Source organism: Phocoena phocoena, chromosome X, assembly GCF_963924675.1.
Source record: "Phocoena phocoena chromosome X, mPhoPho1.1, whole genome shotgun sequence".
Classification (NCBI taxonomy): domain Eukaryota; kingdom Metazoa; phylum Chordata; class Mammalia; order Artiodactyla; family Phocoenidae; genus Phocoena; species Phocoena phocoena.
In genome coordinates, this window is record NC_089240.1 from 46,812,081 (window position 1) to 46,824,841 (window position 12,761).

General features: G+C 37.9%; 1 protein-coding gene across 2 annotated transcripts in view; it reads right to left on the minus strand.

Moving 5' to 3' along the window:
• WNK3 (WNK lysine deficient protein kinase 3) overlaps positions 1–12,761 on the minus strand; it is a 126,266-nt gene that overhangs the window by 39,514 nt on the left and 73,991 nt on the right. For both annotated transcript variants that reach the window (XM_065900745.1, XM_065900743.1), the window contains exons 13-16: positions 11,807–11,962; positions 11,674–11,725; positions 9,930–10,067; positions 8,669–9,567 (exon numbers count right to left, since the gene is read on the minus strand). In XM_065900745.1, the coding sequence (XP_065756817.1) occupies positions 8,669–9,567; positions 9,930–10,067; positions 11,674–11,725; positions 11,807–11,962 (1,245 nt within the window). The remainder of the gene's footprint in view (positions 1–8,668; positions 9,568–9,929; positions 10,068–11,673; positions 11,726–11,806; positions 11,963–12,761) is intronic.

The window sequence follows — 12,761 nt, forward strand, 5'->3', positions numbered from 1 at the left end:
ACATGAGGCAAATACTAACAGCCATAAAAGGGGAAATCGACAGTAACACAATCATAGTAGGGAACTTTAACATCCCACTTTCACCAATGGACAGCTCATCCAAAATGAAAATAAATAAGGAAACACAAGCTTTAAATGATACATTAAATAAATGGACTTAATTGATATTTGCAGGACACTCCATCCAAAAACAACAGAATACATTTTCTTCTCATGTGCTCATGGAACATTCTCCAGGATAGATCATATCTTGGGTCACAAATCAAGCCTTGGTAAATTTAAGAAAATTGAAATCATATCAAGTATCTTTTCTGACCAAAACGCTATGAGACTAGATATCAATTATGGGGAAAAAATCTATAAAAAATACAAACACATGGAGGCTAAACAATACACTACTAAATAACCAAGAGATCACTGAAGAAATCAAACAGGAAATCAAAAAATACCTAGAAACAAATGACAATGAAAACACGACGACCCAAAACCTACAGGATGCAGCATAAACAGTTCTAAGAGGGAAGTTTATAGCTATACAAACCTACCTTAAAAAACAAGAAACATCTCAAATAAACAACATAACCTTACACCTAAAGCAATTAGAGAAAGAAGAACAAAAAAACCCCAAGTTAGCAGAAGGAAAGAAATCATAATGCTCAAATCAGAAATAAATGAAAAAGAAATGAAGGAAACGATAGCAAAGATCAATAAAACTAAAAGCTGGTTCTTTGAGAAGATAAACAAAATTGATAAACCATTAGCCAGACTCATCAAGAAAAAAAGGGAGAAGACTCAAATCAATAGAATTAGAAATGAAAAGGGAGAAGTAACAACTGAAACTACAGAAATACAAAGGATCATGAGAGATTACTACAAGCAACTCTATGCCAGTAAAATGGACAACCTGGAAGAAATGGACAAATTCTTAGAAAGGCACCACCTTCCAAGACTGAACCAGGAAGAAACAGAAAATATGAACAGCCCAATCACAAGCACTGAAATTGAAACTGTGATTAAAAATGTTCCAACAAACAAAAGCCCAGGACCAGATGGCTTCACAGGCAAATTCTATCAAACATTTAGAGAAGAGCTAACACCTATCATTCTCAAACTCTTCCAAGATATAGCAGAGGGAGGAACACTCCCAAACTCATTCTACGAGGCCACCATCACTCTGATACAAAAACCAGACAAAGATGTCACAAAAAAGGAAAACTACAGGCCAATATCACTGATGAATATAGATGCAAAAATCCTCAACAAAATACTAGCAAACAGAATCCAACAGCACATTAAAAGGATCATACACCATGATCAAGTGGGGTTTATCCCAGGAACACAAGGATTCTTCAATACACACAAAGCAATCAATGTGATACACCATATTAACAAACTGAAGGAGAAAAACCATATGATCATCTCAATAGATGCAGAGAAAGCTTTCGACAAAATCCAGCACTGATTTATGATAAAAACCCGCCAGAAAGTAGGCACAGAAGGAATTTATCTCAACATAATAAAGGCCATACATGACAAACCCACAGCCAAAATCGTCCTCAATGGTGAAAAACCGAAACCATTTCCACTAAGAGGAAAACATAGGCAGAACACTCTATAACATAAATCACAGCAAGATCCTTTTTGACCCACCTTCTAGAGAAATGGAAATAAAAACAAAGTAAACAAATGGGACCTAATGAAACTTAAAAGCTTTTGCACAGCAAAGGAAACCATAAACAAGACCAAAAGACAACCCTCAGAATGGGAGAAAACATTTGCAAATGAAGCAACTGAAAACGGATTAATCTCCAAAACATACAAGCAACTCATGCAGCTCAATATCAAAAAACAAACAACCGAATCCAAAAACGGGCAGAAAACCTAAACAGACATTTCTCCAAAGAAGATATACAGATTGCCAACAAACATATGAAAGGATGCTCAACATCATTAATCATTAGAGCAATGCAAATCAAAACTACAGTGCTATATCATCTCACACTGGTCAGAATGGCCATCATCAAAAAATCTACAAACAATAAATGCTGGAGAGGATGTGGAGAAAAGGGAACCCTCATACACTGTTGGTGGGAATGTAAATTGATACAGCCACTATGGAGAACAGTATGGAGCTTCATTAAAGAACTAAAAATAGAACTACCACACGACCCAGCAATCCCACTACTGGGCATATACCCTGAGAAAACCATAATTCAAAAAGTGTCATGTACCACAATGTTCATTGCAGCACTATTTCAATAGCGAGGACATGGAAGCAACCTAAGTGTCCATCAACAGATGAATGGATAAAGAAGATGTGGCACATATATACAATGGAATATTACTCAGCCATAAAAAGAAATGAAATTGAGTTATCTGTAGTGAGGTGGATGGACCTAGAGACTGTTATACAGAGTGAAGTAAGTCAGAAAGAGAAAACCAAATACCGTATGCTAACACATATATATGGAATCTTAAAAAAAAAAAAAGGTGATGAGGAACCTGGGGCAAGACGGGAGTAAACACACAGACCTACTAGAGAATGGACTTGAGTACACGGGGAGGGGGAAGGGTAAGCTGGGACAAAGTGAGAGAGTGGTAGTGCGTATATGAACATATATACACTACCAAGTGTAAAAGAGATAGCTAGTGGGAAGCAGTCGCGTAGCACAGGGAGATCAGCTCGGTGCTTTGTGACCATCTAGAAGGGTGGGATACGGAGGGAGGGAGACACAAGAGGGAAGAGATATGGGGATATAAGTATATGTATAACTGATTCACTCTTTTATAAAGCAGAAACTAACACACCATTGTAAAGCAATTATACTCCAATAAAAATGTAAAAAAAATAGAATGCTATGTATACTTCTATTAATAGTATCATATCAGACTAAACCTGAAGTATTAAACTTATAGGAATTAAGCCTTCCCCTTTCTTTAAAAATACTATTTAGGGCTTCCCTGGTGGCGCAGTGGTTGAGAGTCTGCCTCCCGATGCGGGGGACACGGGTTCGTGCCCCGGTCTGGGAAGATCCCACATGCAGCGGAGCAGCTAGGCCCATGAGCCATGGCCGCTGAGCCTGTGCGTCCAGAGCCTGTGCTCCGCAACGGGAGAGGCCACAACGAGAGGCCCGCGTACCGCAAAAAAAAAAAAAAAAAATACTATTTAGACTTCAGATAAATAAAACAGCAGAATATTAAACTTTCACCCTAGAATATTTTTTATTATAGCACCTTTGAAAACTGAAAATTAAAATATGAAGGAAATAACCCTCATATGCACCAATTCACTAAAAATGGTTACTTAAACCCTATGATCTTAAAATGGAAAGTTTCATTTATGCTTATATTATCTAAGAGAGTTTAAGATGCCTGACATGCATGATAAACAGAAAAACAAGATGTCTAGGCATTTACATTTACAGAAATATATTACCAAATCAAGTTTCTTACATTACATAAGCACACAGAAATTTACAATGGACCTCAAAATTATTTCAAATTCAAACTCTAAAAACTGTTAACATCAGGCCACAGCTGGCTATAAAATCATTCTTCCCTCCTCTTGTCCTCCCATCCCTCCCCTCAAAAATCAGAATTAACTGCTGCTGTATTCTGAGTATTCTAAAAATAAATTTCTTATAATAACTAATATAAGAAATTAATATACAGAGCCAGAAATACTTTGGGAAACATGAGCATGGGCCCTACTAATTTAGAAAATTAAAAGAGTAAAAGTTCAAAGAAAGGGATTCAGCATTTGTCTGAAGGAAGACAGCCTAAGTGGCACTAAGTAAACTGCAGTTTGGGGTAAACATTATTAACACTTAATTCAGCAGTTATTAAAAGTAAAATTCTGAACAGTTTTTATTTTCCAAAGTCCCATTTTGGACAAGTAATACTACTTTCATAAAGAGGAAAAAACTCTCAATAATATTATGATTTAGAAAGTGTTGCATTGGTCCCACTGAAATTACAGAAAAGATTTTTATTAAGTAATAACTGGATCAAGATGATAAATTAAATACAAGTTCTAGCCTCCCTTACCAACCCAAATCCACAGGTACAACAGGAAAAACAGATGTAGACACATGCATGTAAGATTTTTTAAATTAATTAATTAATTAATTTTTTAGCTGCGTTGGATCTTCATTGCTGTGTGCGGGCTTTCTCTAGTTGCAGCGAGCGGTGGCTATGCTTCATTGTGGTGCGTGGGCTTCTCATTATGGTGGCTTCTCTTATTGCAGAGCACGGGCTCTAGGCACGTGGGCTTCAGTAGTTGTGGCCCACAAAGTCTAGAACACAGGTTCAGTAGTTGTGGCGCACGGGCTTCGTTGCTCCGTGGCATGTGGGATCTTCCCAGACCAGAGCTCAAACCCGTGTCCCCTGCATTGGCAGGCGGATTCTTAACCACTGGGCCACCAGAGAAGCCCTGCATATAAGATTAAAGGAGGAAAAAGCAGCCTCCTTCAATGCATAATGATATATGCAGGAACTGTTTCAAAATGCAGCAAATTGAGGTGGTAGATATGGGCAGCAGGAGAGAGCGCCCTGGCCAACCAAAAGGATGGGTGGTTGGACAGAATGTTTACAAAGCTATAACAATCTATCTGTCTCCTATCTGTCACTTCAGCATCATCTTATAACACTCTCCTACTTACTGGCCTTCTTTTGTTTCCTGGAACAGGTCTCCACCTATGAATGTCACCATCACATACAAATCCTTCCCTGACCACCCTATATAAGGTAATTCCTTAGTCTTTCTATCATAGCCCTTTATTTATTTGTTTAGAATCTATCTTCCCCGACTAGAATGTGAGCTCCACAAAAACAGAGATCTTGACTTATTCACTGCTCAGCAGATATTCACTGAATGGATGAGTGAACTGGTTGGGGCACCTTCCCACCTCATCTCCACAATAAACAAAAGACAGCAGAGGAATCTGCTCCCAAATAAGAGTGGTAAGGAGGAAAATGTTTATTGCCAAGAAAAAGGTCAGTAATGTAGGGAAGAGACAAGATCCAGGAGTAAGGGGAAGCCCTGCTACCTTTGAAGACTAGCTATTGGACCTCCCTCTGGGCAGCATTAAAGACAAGTTGCAAAACCCAGTGCCAGGAAGCATGTCCATGCTTTTCCCACAATTACTGGAGTAAGGCTATAGTAATTATATATAACATTTACAAACAGACAAACAGGGAATCTTATGGGGGAAAAAGAAAAACTGAGTACACAACGAAGAATCACCAACACTTTTGGGAAACCAGCACTTTAAGAAAACACTAAACTCAACAAACAGCATACCCAGGGAAACAGCATTAATAAGACTTTAATATGTTGATAGAGATGTGTGAATATACTGTATCCATAAGAAAAAGAATGAACTATAGTTACTAGAAATTAAAAATGCAATCCTTGACATAAAAAATATAGCTGAATAGGAGATTATAAACAGCTTAAAGGTTGAGACACTCTCCCAGTACAAAAAGCAAAAGGACAAAGAGATGGAAAGCATGAAATGAGGGACTTCCCTGGTGGTGCAGTGGTTAAGAATCTGCCTGCCAATGGAGGGAACACAGGTTCAATTCCTGGTCCAAGAAGATGCCACATGCCATGGAGCAACTAAGCCCGTGCGCCACAACTACAGAGCCTGCGCTCTAGAGCTTGCATGCCACAACTACTAAAGCCTGCATGCCTAGAGCCCGGGCTCCGCAACAACAGAAGCCACCGCAATGAGAAGCCCGCACACTGCGACAAAGAATAGCCCCCACTCGCATCAACTAGAGAAAGCCCACACGCAGCAATGAAGACCACATGCAGCCAAAAAATTTTTTAAAAAGCATGAAATGAAAAGTTAATAGATAAGAAAAACAGGAAATGAAGAAATAAAACTGCTCTATTCACAGATGATAAGATCTTATATACTGATATTATATAGAAAATCTACCAAAAGCTATCACAGCTAATAAAAAAAACTCAGCGAAGTTGAAGGATACAACATCAACAATCAAAAATCAATCGTATTTCTATACACTAGCAATGAAAAATCTGAAAAGGAAATTAAGAAAACAATTTCATTTATAATAACAACAAAGAATAAAATAACAAACAGTGCTGGAACAACTGGATAGCCACATGCAAAAGAATGAAGCTGGACCTTTATCTCATACCATATACAAAAATTAACTCAAAATGATCCTACCATCTGTACTTAATTGTGAAGCAAAATAAAGATATTTCTGGACATTAAAAAAAATTGGTCACACATGCAACATATTTTAAAATATTACTCATAGAAGCATTTCAGGGGGGAAACAAAAAGGAATTCTAGGACACCAGAAACAGTGGCAGGTAATAAGTTTGATCTAGATGTAGCAATGGACACTTGAAACAAACAAAAGAATCCATTTAACCTTGACACTTGGAAGAGTCTCCTGAGCAACAAAGTTTAAATGACAGAGAATTACATATTTTTCTTTTTTTTTTTGCAGTACACGGGCCTCTCACTGTCGTGGCCTCTCCCGTTGCGGAGCACAGGCTCCGGAAGCGCAAGCTCAGCGGCCGTGGCTCACGGGCCCAGCTGCTCCGCGGCATGTGGGATCCTCCCAGACCGGGGCATGAACCCGTGTCCCCTGCATCGGCAGGCGGACTCTCAACCACTGCGCCACCAGGGAAGCCCTACATTTCATTTTTTTATGGTTCTAATCATGTTACGTGATTATCAGATAACGCAAATAATCATAATATAAATGCTGTTTACTGATTTTCAGTTCTTCCAATCAACCTACAGACAAAGCAAAACCGATAAAGAAAAAAATGTAGATGTTATAAACTTTGCCAATGTTAAAAAGTAATTTAAGTAATAAAAATTGGGAGGTGTATGGGGAAGAAAAGTAGAGGAAAGGGAAAATATAATTTCTCTACCCTTCATAGAAGTGAGTCAAATTTTATTGTATAAAATTACTAAATCAAAAAATCGATAAGTATATTATTTATAAGTTATTAATAGCAATGACCACAAGAATTAAAACCAGGAACTTAATAGTGTTTGGGGAGTGGGAGTGTTAACACAACAATTCCTTTTAATTTTCTATCCTTCTGAATTTCTTTTGCATTTATGCATTAATTGCATAATTTTAAATTACTAGTTTACCAAAAAATAAGTACTTAAATTATATTTGCTTAATGGAATATTATGCTGTTGTTTAAAAAAGTTAGGTGAGGGGACTTCCCTGGTGGTCCAGTGGTTAAGAATCCACCTTCCAACGTAGGGGATGCAGGTTCAATCCCTGGTTGGGGAACTAAGATCCCACACGCCGCGGGGCAACTAAGCCCGTGCGCCGCAACTACCAAGCCTGTGCGCTATAGAGCCCAAGAGCCACAACTAGAGAGAAGCCTGTGCACCGCAACTAAGACCCAATGCAGCCAAATAAATAAATAAATATATTTTTTGAAAAGTTAGGTGAGGTGGAACTATGTATACTGACATGGATAGATGTCCATAAGTGGGAAAAAAATTTAGAATGCACATGTATGTAAGGAAGTATGTGTATATAAATATATAGTATGTATCTGTGTCTTTGTAAACAGATATAATACATATAAAGAAGTGCTATATAAATATTTGTATATTAGTGAAAACCATGTCTGGGAAGATTTATCAACAGCTGTGTCTATAGGTTTAGAAGTGGGGTGGATTTTACTTTATATACATGCATATACTACTTATATAATAATAACAATAATAAAGAGATACAGTGATAAATATTTTAAAATATGTCTATGATATACTGTAAAATTAAAAAATTGAGTTGTAGACCAATATGTTTATAGCACAATACTATTCTTGTGAATAAGAAGTTGTAGGTTTGTAAGTAGATCTGTATAAGCTTAAGTCAAGAAGGATTAGTACCATATAGTGGATAAGCACCAGATAGTGGTTATCCCTATGAGTTGAAGGAACAGAAAAGAGAAATTAAATTCCTACATTACATAAGTTAAAAAAAACAAGTCGGGCTTCCCTGGTGGCGCAGAGGTTTGGAGTCCGCCTGCCAATGCAGGGGTCACGGGTTCGTGCCCCGGTCCGGGAAGGTCCCACGTGCCGCGGAGCGGCTGGGCCCGTGAGCCATGGCCGCTGAGCCTGCATGTCCGGAGCCTGTGCTCCGCAGCGGGAGAGGCCACAACAGCGAGGCCCGCATACCGCAAAAAAAAAAAAAAAAAAAAAAAACAAGTCATGAGATTATGGGTTTTTTTTCTTTTAAAATATTTTTTTCAAATAAATAAAAACCCACAAACAAGATTAAATTAAAACCATAATATTTTTAAAAATGAAACTGATAACAAGAATTTTTAAGAGGAAATCTAAAAGCAAGTTCTTCCTACCCACTAAAACAATCTATAAATCAGTCCTGTTCTGTCATTAATACAAAAATAAACATTGCTCACAAGTTCCTAGCTAATTCACCAGAGGGCTCTCTCACCAAGAAAGTTCTACCATCTCTATTAAGTTCTGGGCCCCTGCAGCCTAAGTAAGCTATGGCCTTCTTAAATACCTGTGACCTCAGAATCTTGTGACATAGATAATTTCATTTCAAAGGACAGAACTTTAGAAAAGAAGGCATTTCTTTAAAAGCATAGGATAAGGAATTGGTTAGAAAGAATGATACTTACATGTAAACATAATTCGCTGGGTATAGAAGTTATCACATTCAGGTCCCTTTTGAACACTGATATGTTAGCAGGCTGACTCACAGTTACATTGGACAGAATCTTAGAGCCTGTCTGCTGAAAATTAGGGGACTGTGCAGGACTATCTTGAATTCCACAGTGACTGATGCCTATGACTTCTGGCACTGGACATGAGACTGTGTCTTCAGCAGAGGAAGAAAACGGAGAATCTATGCTTTGGGTATCCTTCTGACTCTCAGGATAGATGCTAGATATGCTATGCTCCTGATAGAGCAAATTTCTTAATTTTTCATCCAGAGTTTTAATTCGGTTGTCTGCAAACTCCATTTTTGGAGGTCCTTCCCCATCTGATTCCAGGACCGTAGAGGACAGCAGGCTAGTTGGTTCAAGGCCAGGGGTCTGAGTGGGAATGACCATCTTAGGAGAACTTGCTTCCACGATCACTGCGGTTTCTCCTTCTTGGGAAATAAACTCTGCATCCGTAGTTGGCTGCTGCACCGGTAAGGACTGAGGCTTTTGATCAGACATAAATGCCGGAGTTGTAAGAGAGTTAGGAGCAATCTGAGTTGACTCACCAGGAGCTGCCTGACTGGCAGCTTGATGACCTGGATACACAGGTAGGAATATGCCTGCTTGGCTGGTGAGTCCCTCACATTCAAGACTGGAACTACTAGCAACTGGTGCCATTATCTGCTTGTCATCTTCCACTTGATAAAGTATAGCTGGCTGCTTAGTTTCTACACTGGCATATTCAGAAATCTTACCATCAACTACATCCTTGTGTTCTGATGTGGAGGTGTAAAGTGCACACTGGCATGGATTATTTTCTAGAGTGAGCAGCGTGTCCTGTGATATTTCCTTATTACTTATGTTTCTTGGACCTGGAACAATAACAAAGAATGGCTAAGCATGTATGGTAAGTACAAAGCATGGACTAGTACCCAAACTCAAAAGGAACAGGAGGAGCAAGGGGCAAATTAGAACCTGTGTGAAAGTACTCTTGTAAATAAGACTCAAAATACACAGAATTCAACCTAACAAGGAGAAAAACCTTTTCCTTTTTTTTCCATAAATATTAAAATTTAAATGGCTTGGGTTCCCTCCTAACATTAATATCTTCAAAAATGCTTATAAAAATTCTCATAAGCATAAAATACCCATGAAAACAAGTTAAAGATACAGTGTATATTTTGCATCCCCATCTTCCAGGTCTGGATAAAGGTGGCAGAGAACAAACACTTACTAGAAAGCAGATTTAGCCCAGGAACTGTAGACATGGACTGCTGAAGAGAAGAAGGAGATTGAGCATCACGGTTTCTTATTGTCTGATTGATACAAAATCGCCATCGACCAACTGGGGATGACTGAGGAGCAGATTCATCTGTAGAAAGAATTGTCAAAAATTAATAAGCTAATCAATTGTCAATATGTTTACCTATTGACGAAGGAAACCAGGTTAAAACACCGTTTTGTCTTTTATCTCCATTTCCAACGGCACTAGGATATGTGTAACTTATAAGACCAGACCTCCCAACCCTGACTGAAAAATACTCTAACAACTATGCACAAGATATCTTTAGAGAAGGATTTTGGATTCTACGGAAACAAACATTGTATCAATAGCAATTAAAAGCAGGGCAGTTTTGGGAAAAAAACGAAAAGCACTTTTTCCACTAAAACCTACATCTTCGGTTCTGTATCCTGATTATGGTGGTGCTTACACAAATCTATAAGAGGACTAAAATTTACAGAACCCTACACCAAAAGAAAAAAAAGTCTATTTTACTGTATGACAACTTAAAAAATAAAGTAAAATAAGCCCCTACATCTGTACTCCTACTTTGTTAACTCATTCAAATAAGTTATTCTCTTTTAAACTTTACCCAACTTTGCCAGTCAGAAATATACTCAGGGACTCCCCTGGTGGTGCAGTGGTTAAGAATCCGCCTGCCAATGCAGGGGACATGGGTTCGAACCCTGGTCTGGGAATATCCCACATGCCGTGGAGCTACTGAGCCAGTGCGCCACAACTAGAGCCTGTGTACCACAAGTACTGAAGCCTGCACTCCTCGAGCCCGTGCTCCACAACGAGAAGCCACCACAGTGAGAAGCCCACACACCACAACGAAGAGCAGACACCACTTGCTGCAACTAGAGAAAGCCTGCACACAACAACGAAGACCCAACACAGCCATAAATAAATAAATAAAAAGAAATCTACTCAGACTCCTGCTAATGAGAAAAAGAAGACAGAGGAGAACCCTGGCATCCTAACACAAACTACATTTGAGGGTAATGGTATCTGGTTCCATGACTCCCACACCACCTGTTGCTTCTTCATGCTGTTATAATTCCTTCAGATGTCCTCATTTGTCTGTGGCTCTCCTCCCCATCCCAAACACTCTAAATATACCCATGACCAGAGGTGAGAAGAATGGAGAGATAAATTTATGAGAAAAGAAAATAGAAGACCCCATTTTTAGTCCCTGGCAGTTTATCTGGTATCTGATTTACAAAAACTTAGTGATCAGAGCAGGTAGAAGCATATCATTGGTAGAATGAAATCAAGATACTAATGCTATTAAAACATGAGGCAAACTTAGAACATAATGATTTTAGTTAAGAAAGTTGTTGTCCATCTCATATAGAGGAAAAGAAAAACTTACCAGTTAAGTTCAAACAATAAAGCCATTAAAGGTCAGCAGTACTGTGACTGCTTTTCTGGTAACATACCATGCAACAACTCAGAAATAAATTAATCAGGTAAAGAACCAATACTTGGAGGAAATTTGGAGAATGGTTTTACTTCTCACTTTTTTTACTTCTTATTTCTGGGCTATAAAGTCCTTTCAAAGTGTGGGAAAACCTACATTAACAATTTATCAAATTCCTTTATTGGCTAACATCTTTCCCAAGGTGTGTACATTAAAAGCTTCCAAATGTCTTGCTTCAAAAGCCAAATAGTAAATTTTATTAAGTATACTTACTGCTGGTTTGAGTGGATGCAGAATTTATCTGTACTTGTTCAGATGATCCTGTCTGAATTAAAAATGAATAGATAAATAAAGAAGTTCCTGATACATATCCGAGAAGACCTATTTGCTAAGCAATTTCTCTTACTTGGCTACTGCTGGATTCCATAGTAATAGAGTCAACTCCAATGGCTCTTTCTGCAGCAGAGTGGACATGAAGGATCTCCTGGGCTTGACCTACGATAGCCCTCAATTCTTCTACAAATTTTTCTTTTTCACTTTCCAGGACAAAGTTATCTTCAACCTATCCAAAAGTAAAAGTAAGTCTATTCACAAGAATGAATTTAGTTTCTTCAAAATTATAATATGGTGACTACCATAAAGAAAAATAAATTAGGTATTTAGATCTAAATGCCACAACAGAATTAACAAAGACCAGCAATAAAATGCCACATAATACATTAAATTATTCTATTTTGAGACCACTGATATTTGTCAGATTGGCACTACCTACCAGAAGCCAGCATTTTAAAAAAAATCTGGCATTCTATAAATTGATTGCCATTTGAAGAACGTAACTGAGGTAATGTTTATGTTTAAAACTAGGATGTCCAAACGCAAAAGCTTTTAAATAAAAAAAAAAAAACACAAAATGAAGCATCTCTAAAGATGATAAAGAATGGCCTAGAGACAGTTCAGAAAATACTACATTGAATAAGAGGCAGACTGACAAAATTATTAACTTTTAAAATGTTAAATTCCGCTTGGCCAGGAATGTATATACAAAGAAAACTGGCAGAAACAAAAGCATTATGTACTCTTCGTGCCACCCTAGATCATCCCCATTAAAAAAAAAAGAGGAGGGGAATACTAACTTAAGCCTAACAATTCAAAGAAAATACAAAAACTAAATGAAATGATGAACATTACTTGAACACCTATATGTAAGATGTTATATCAGTAGCTAATGCATTAGAATTACCTGGGGAACTTTACAAACTATTAATGCTTAGGCCTCATCTCCAAAAATTCTGATTTAATTAGGGACCCAGGCAACGGAATTGTTTTTGTTTTAGTTTTTGTTTGGGGCTTTTTTTTTTTTT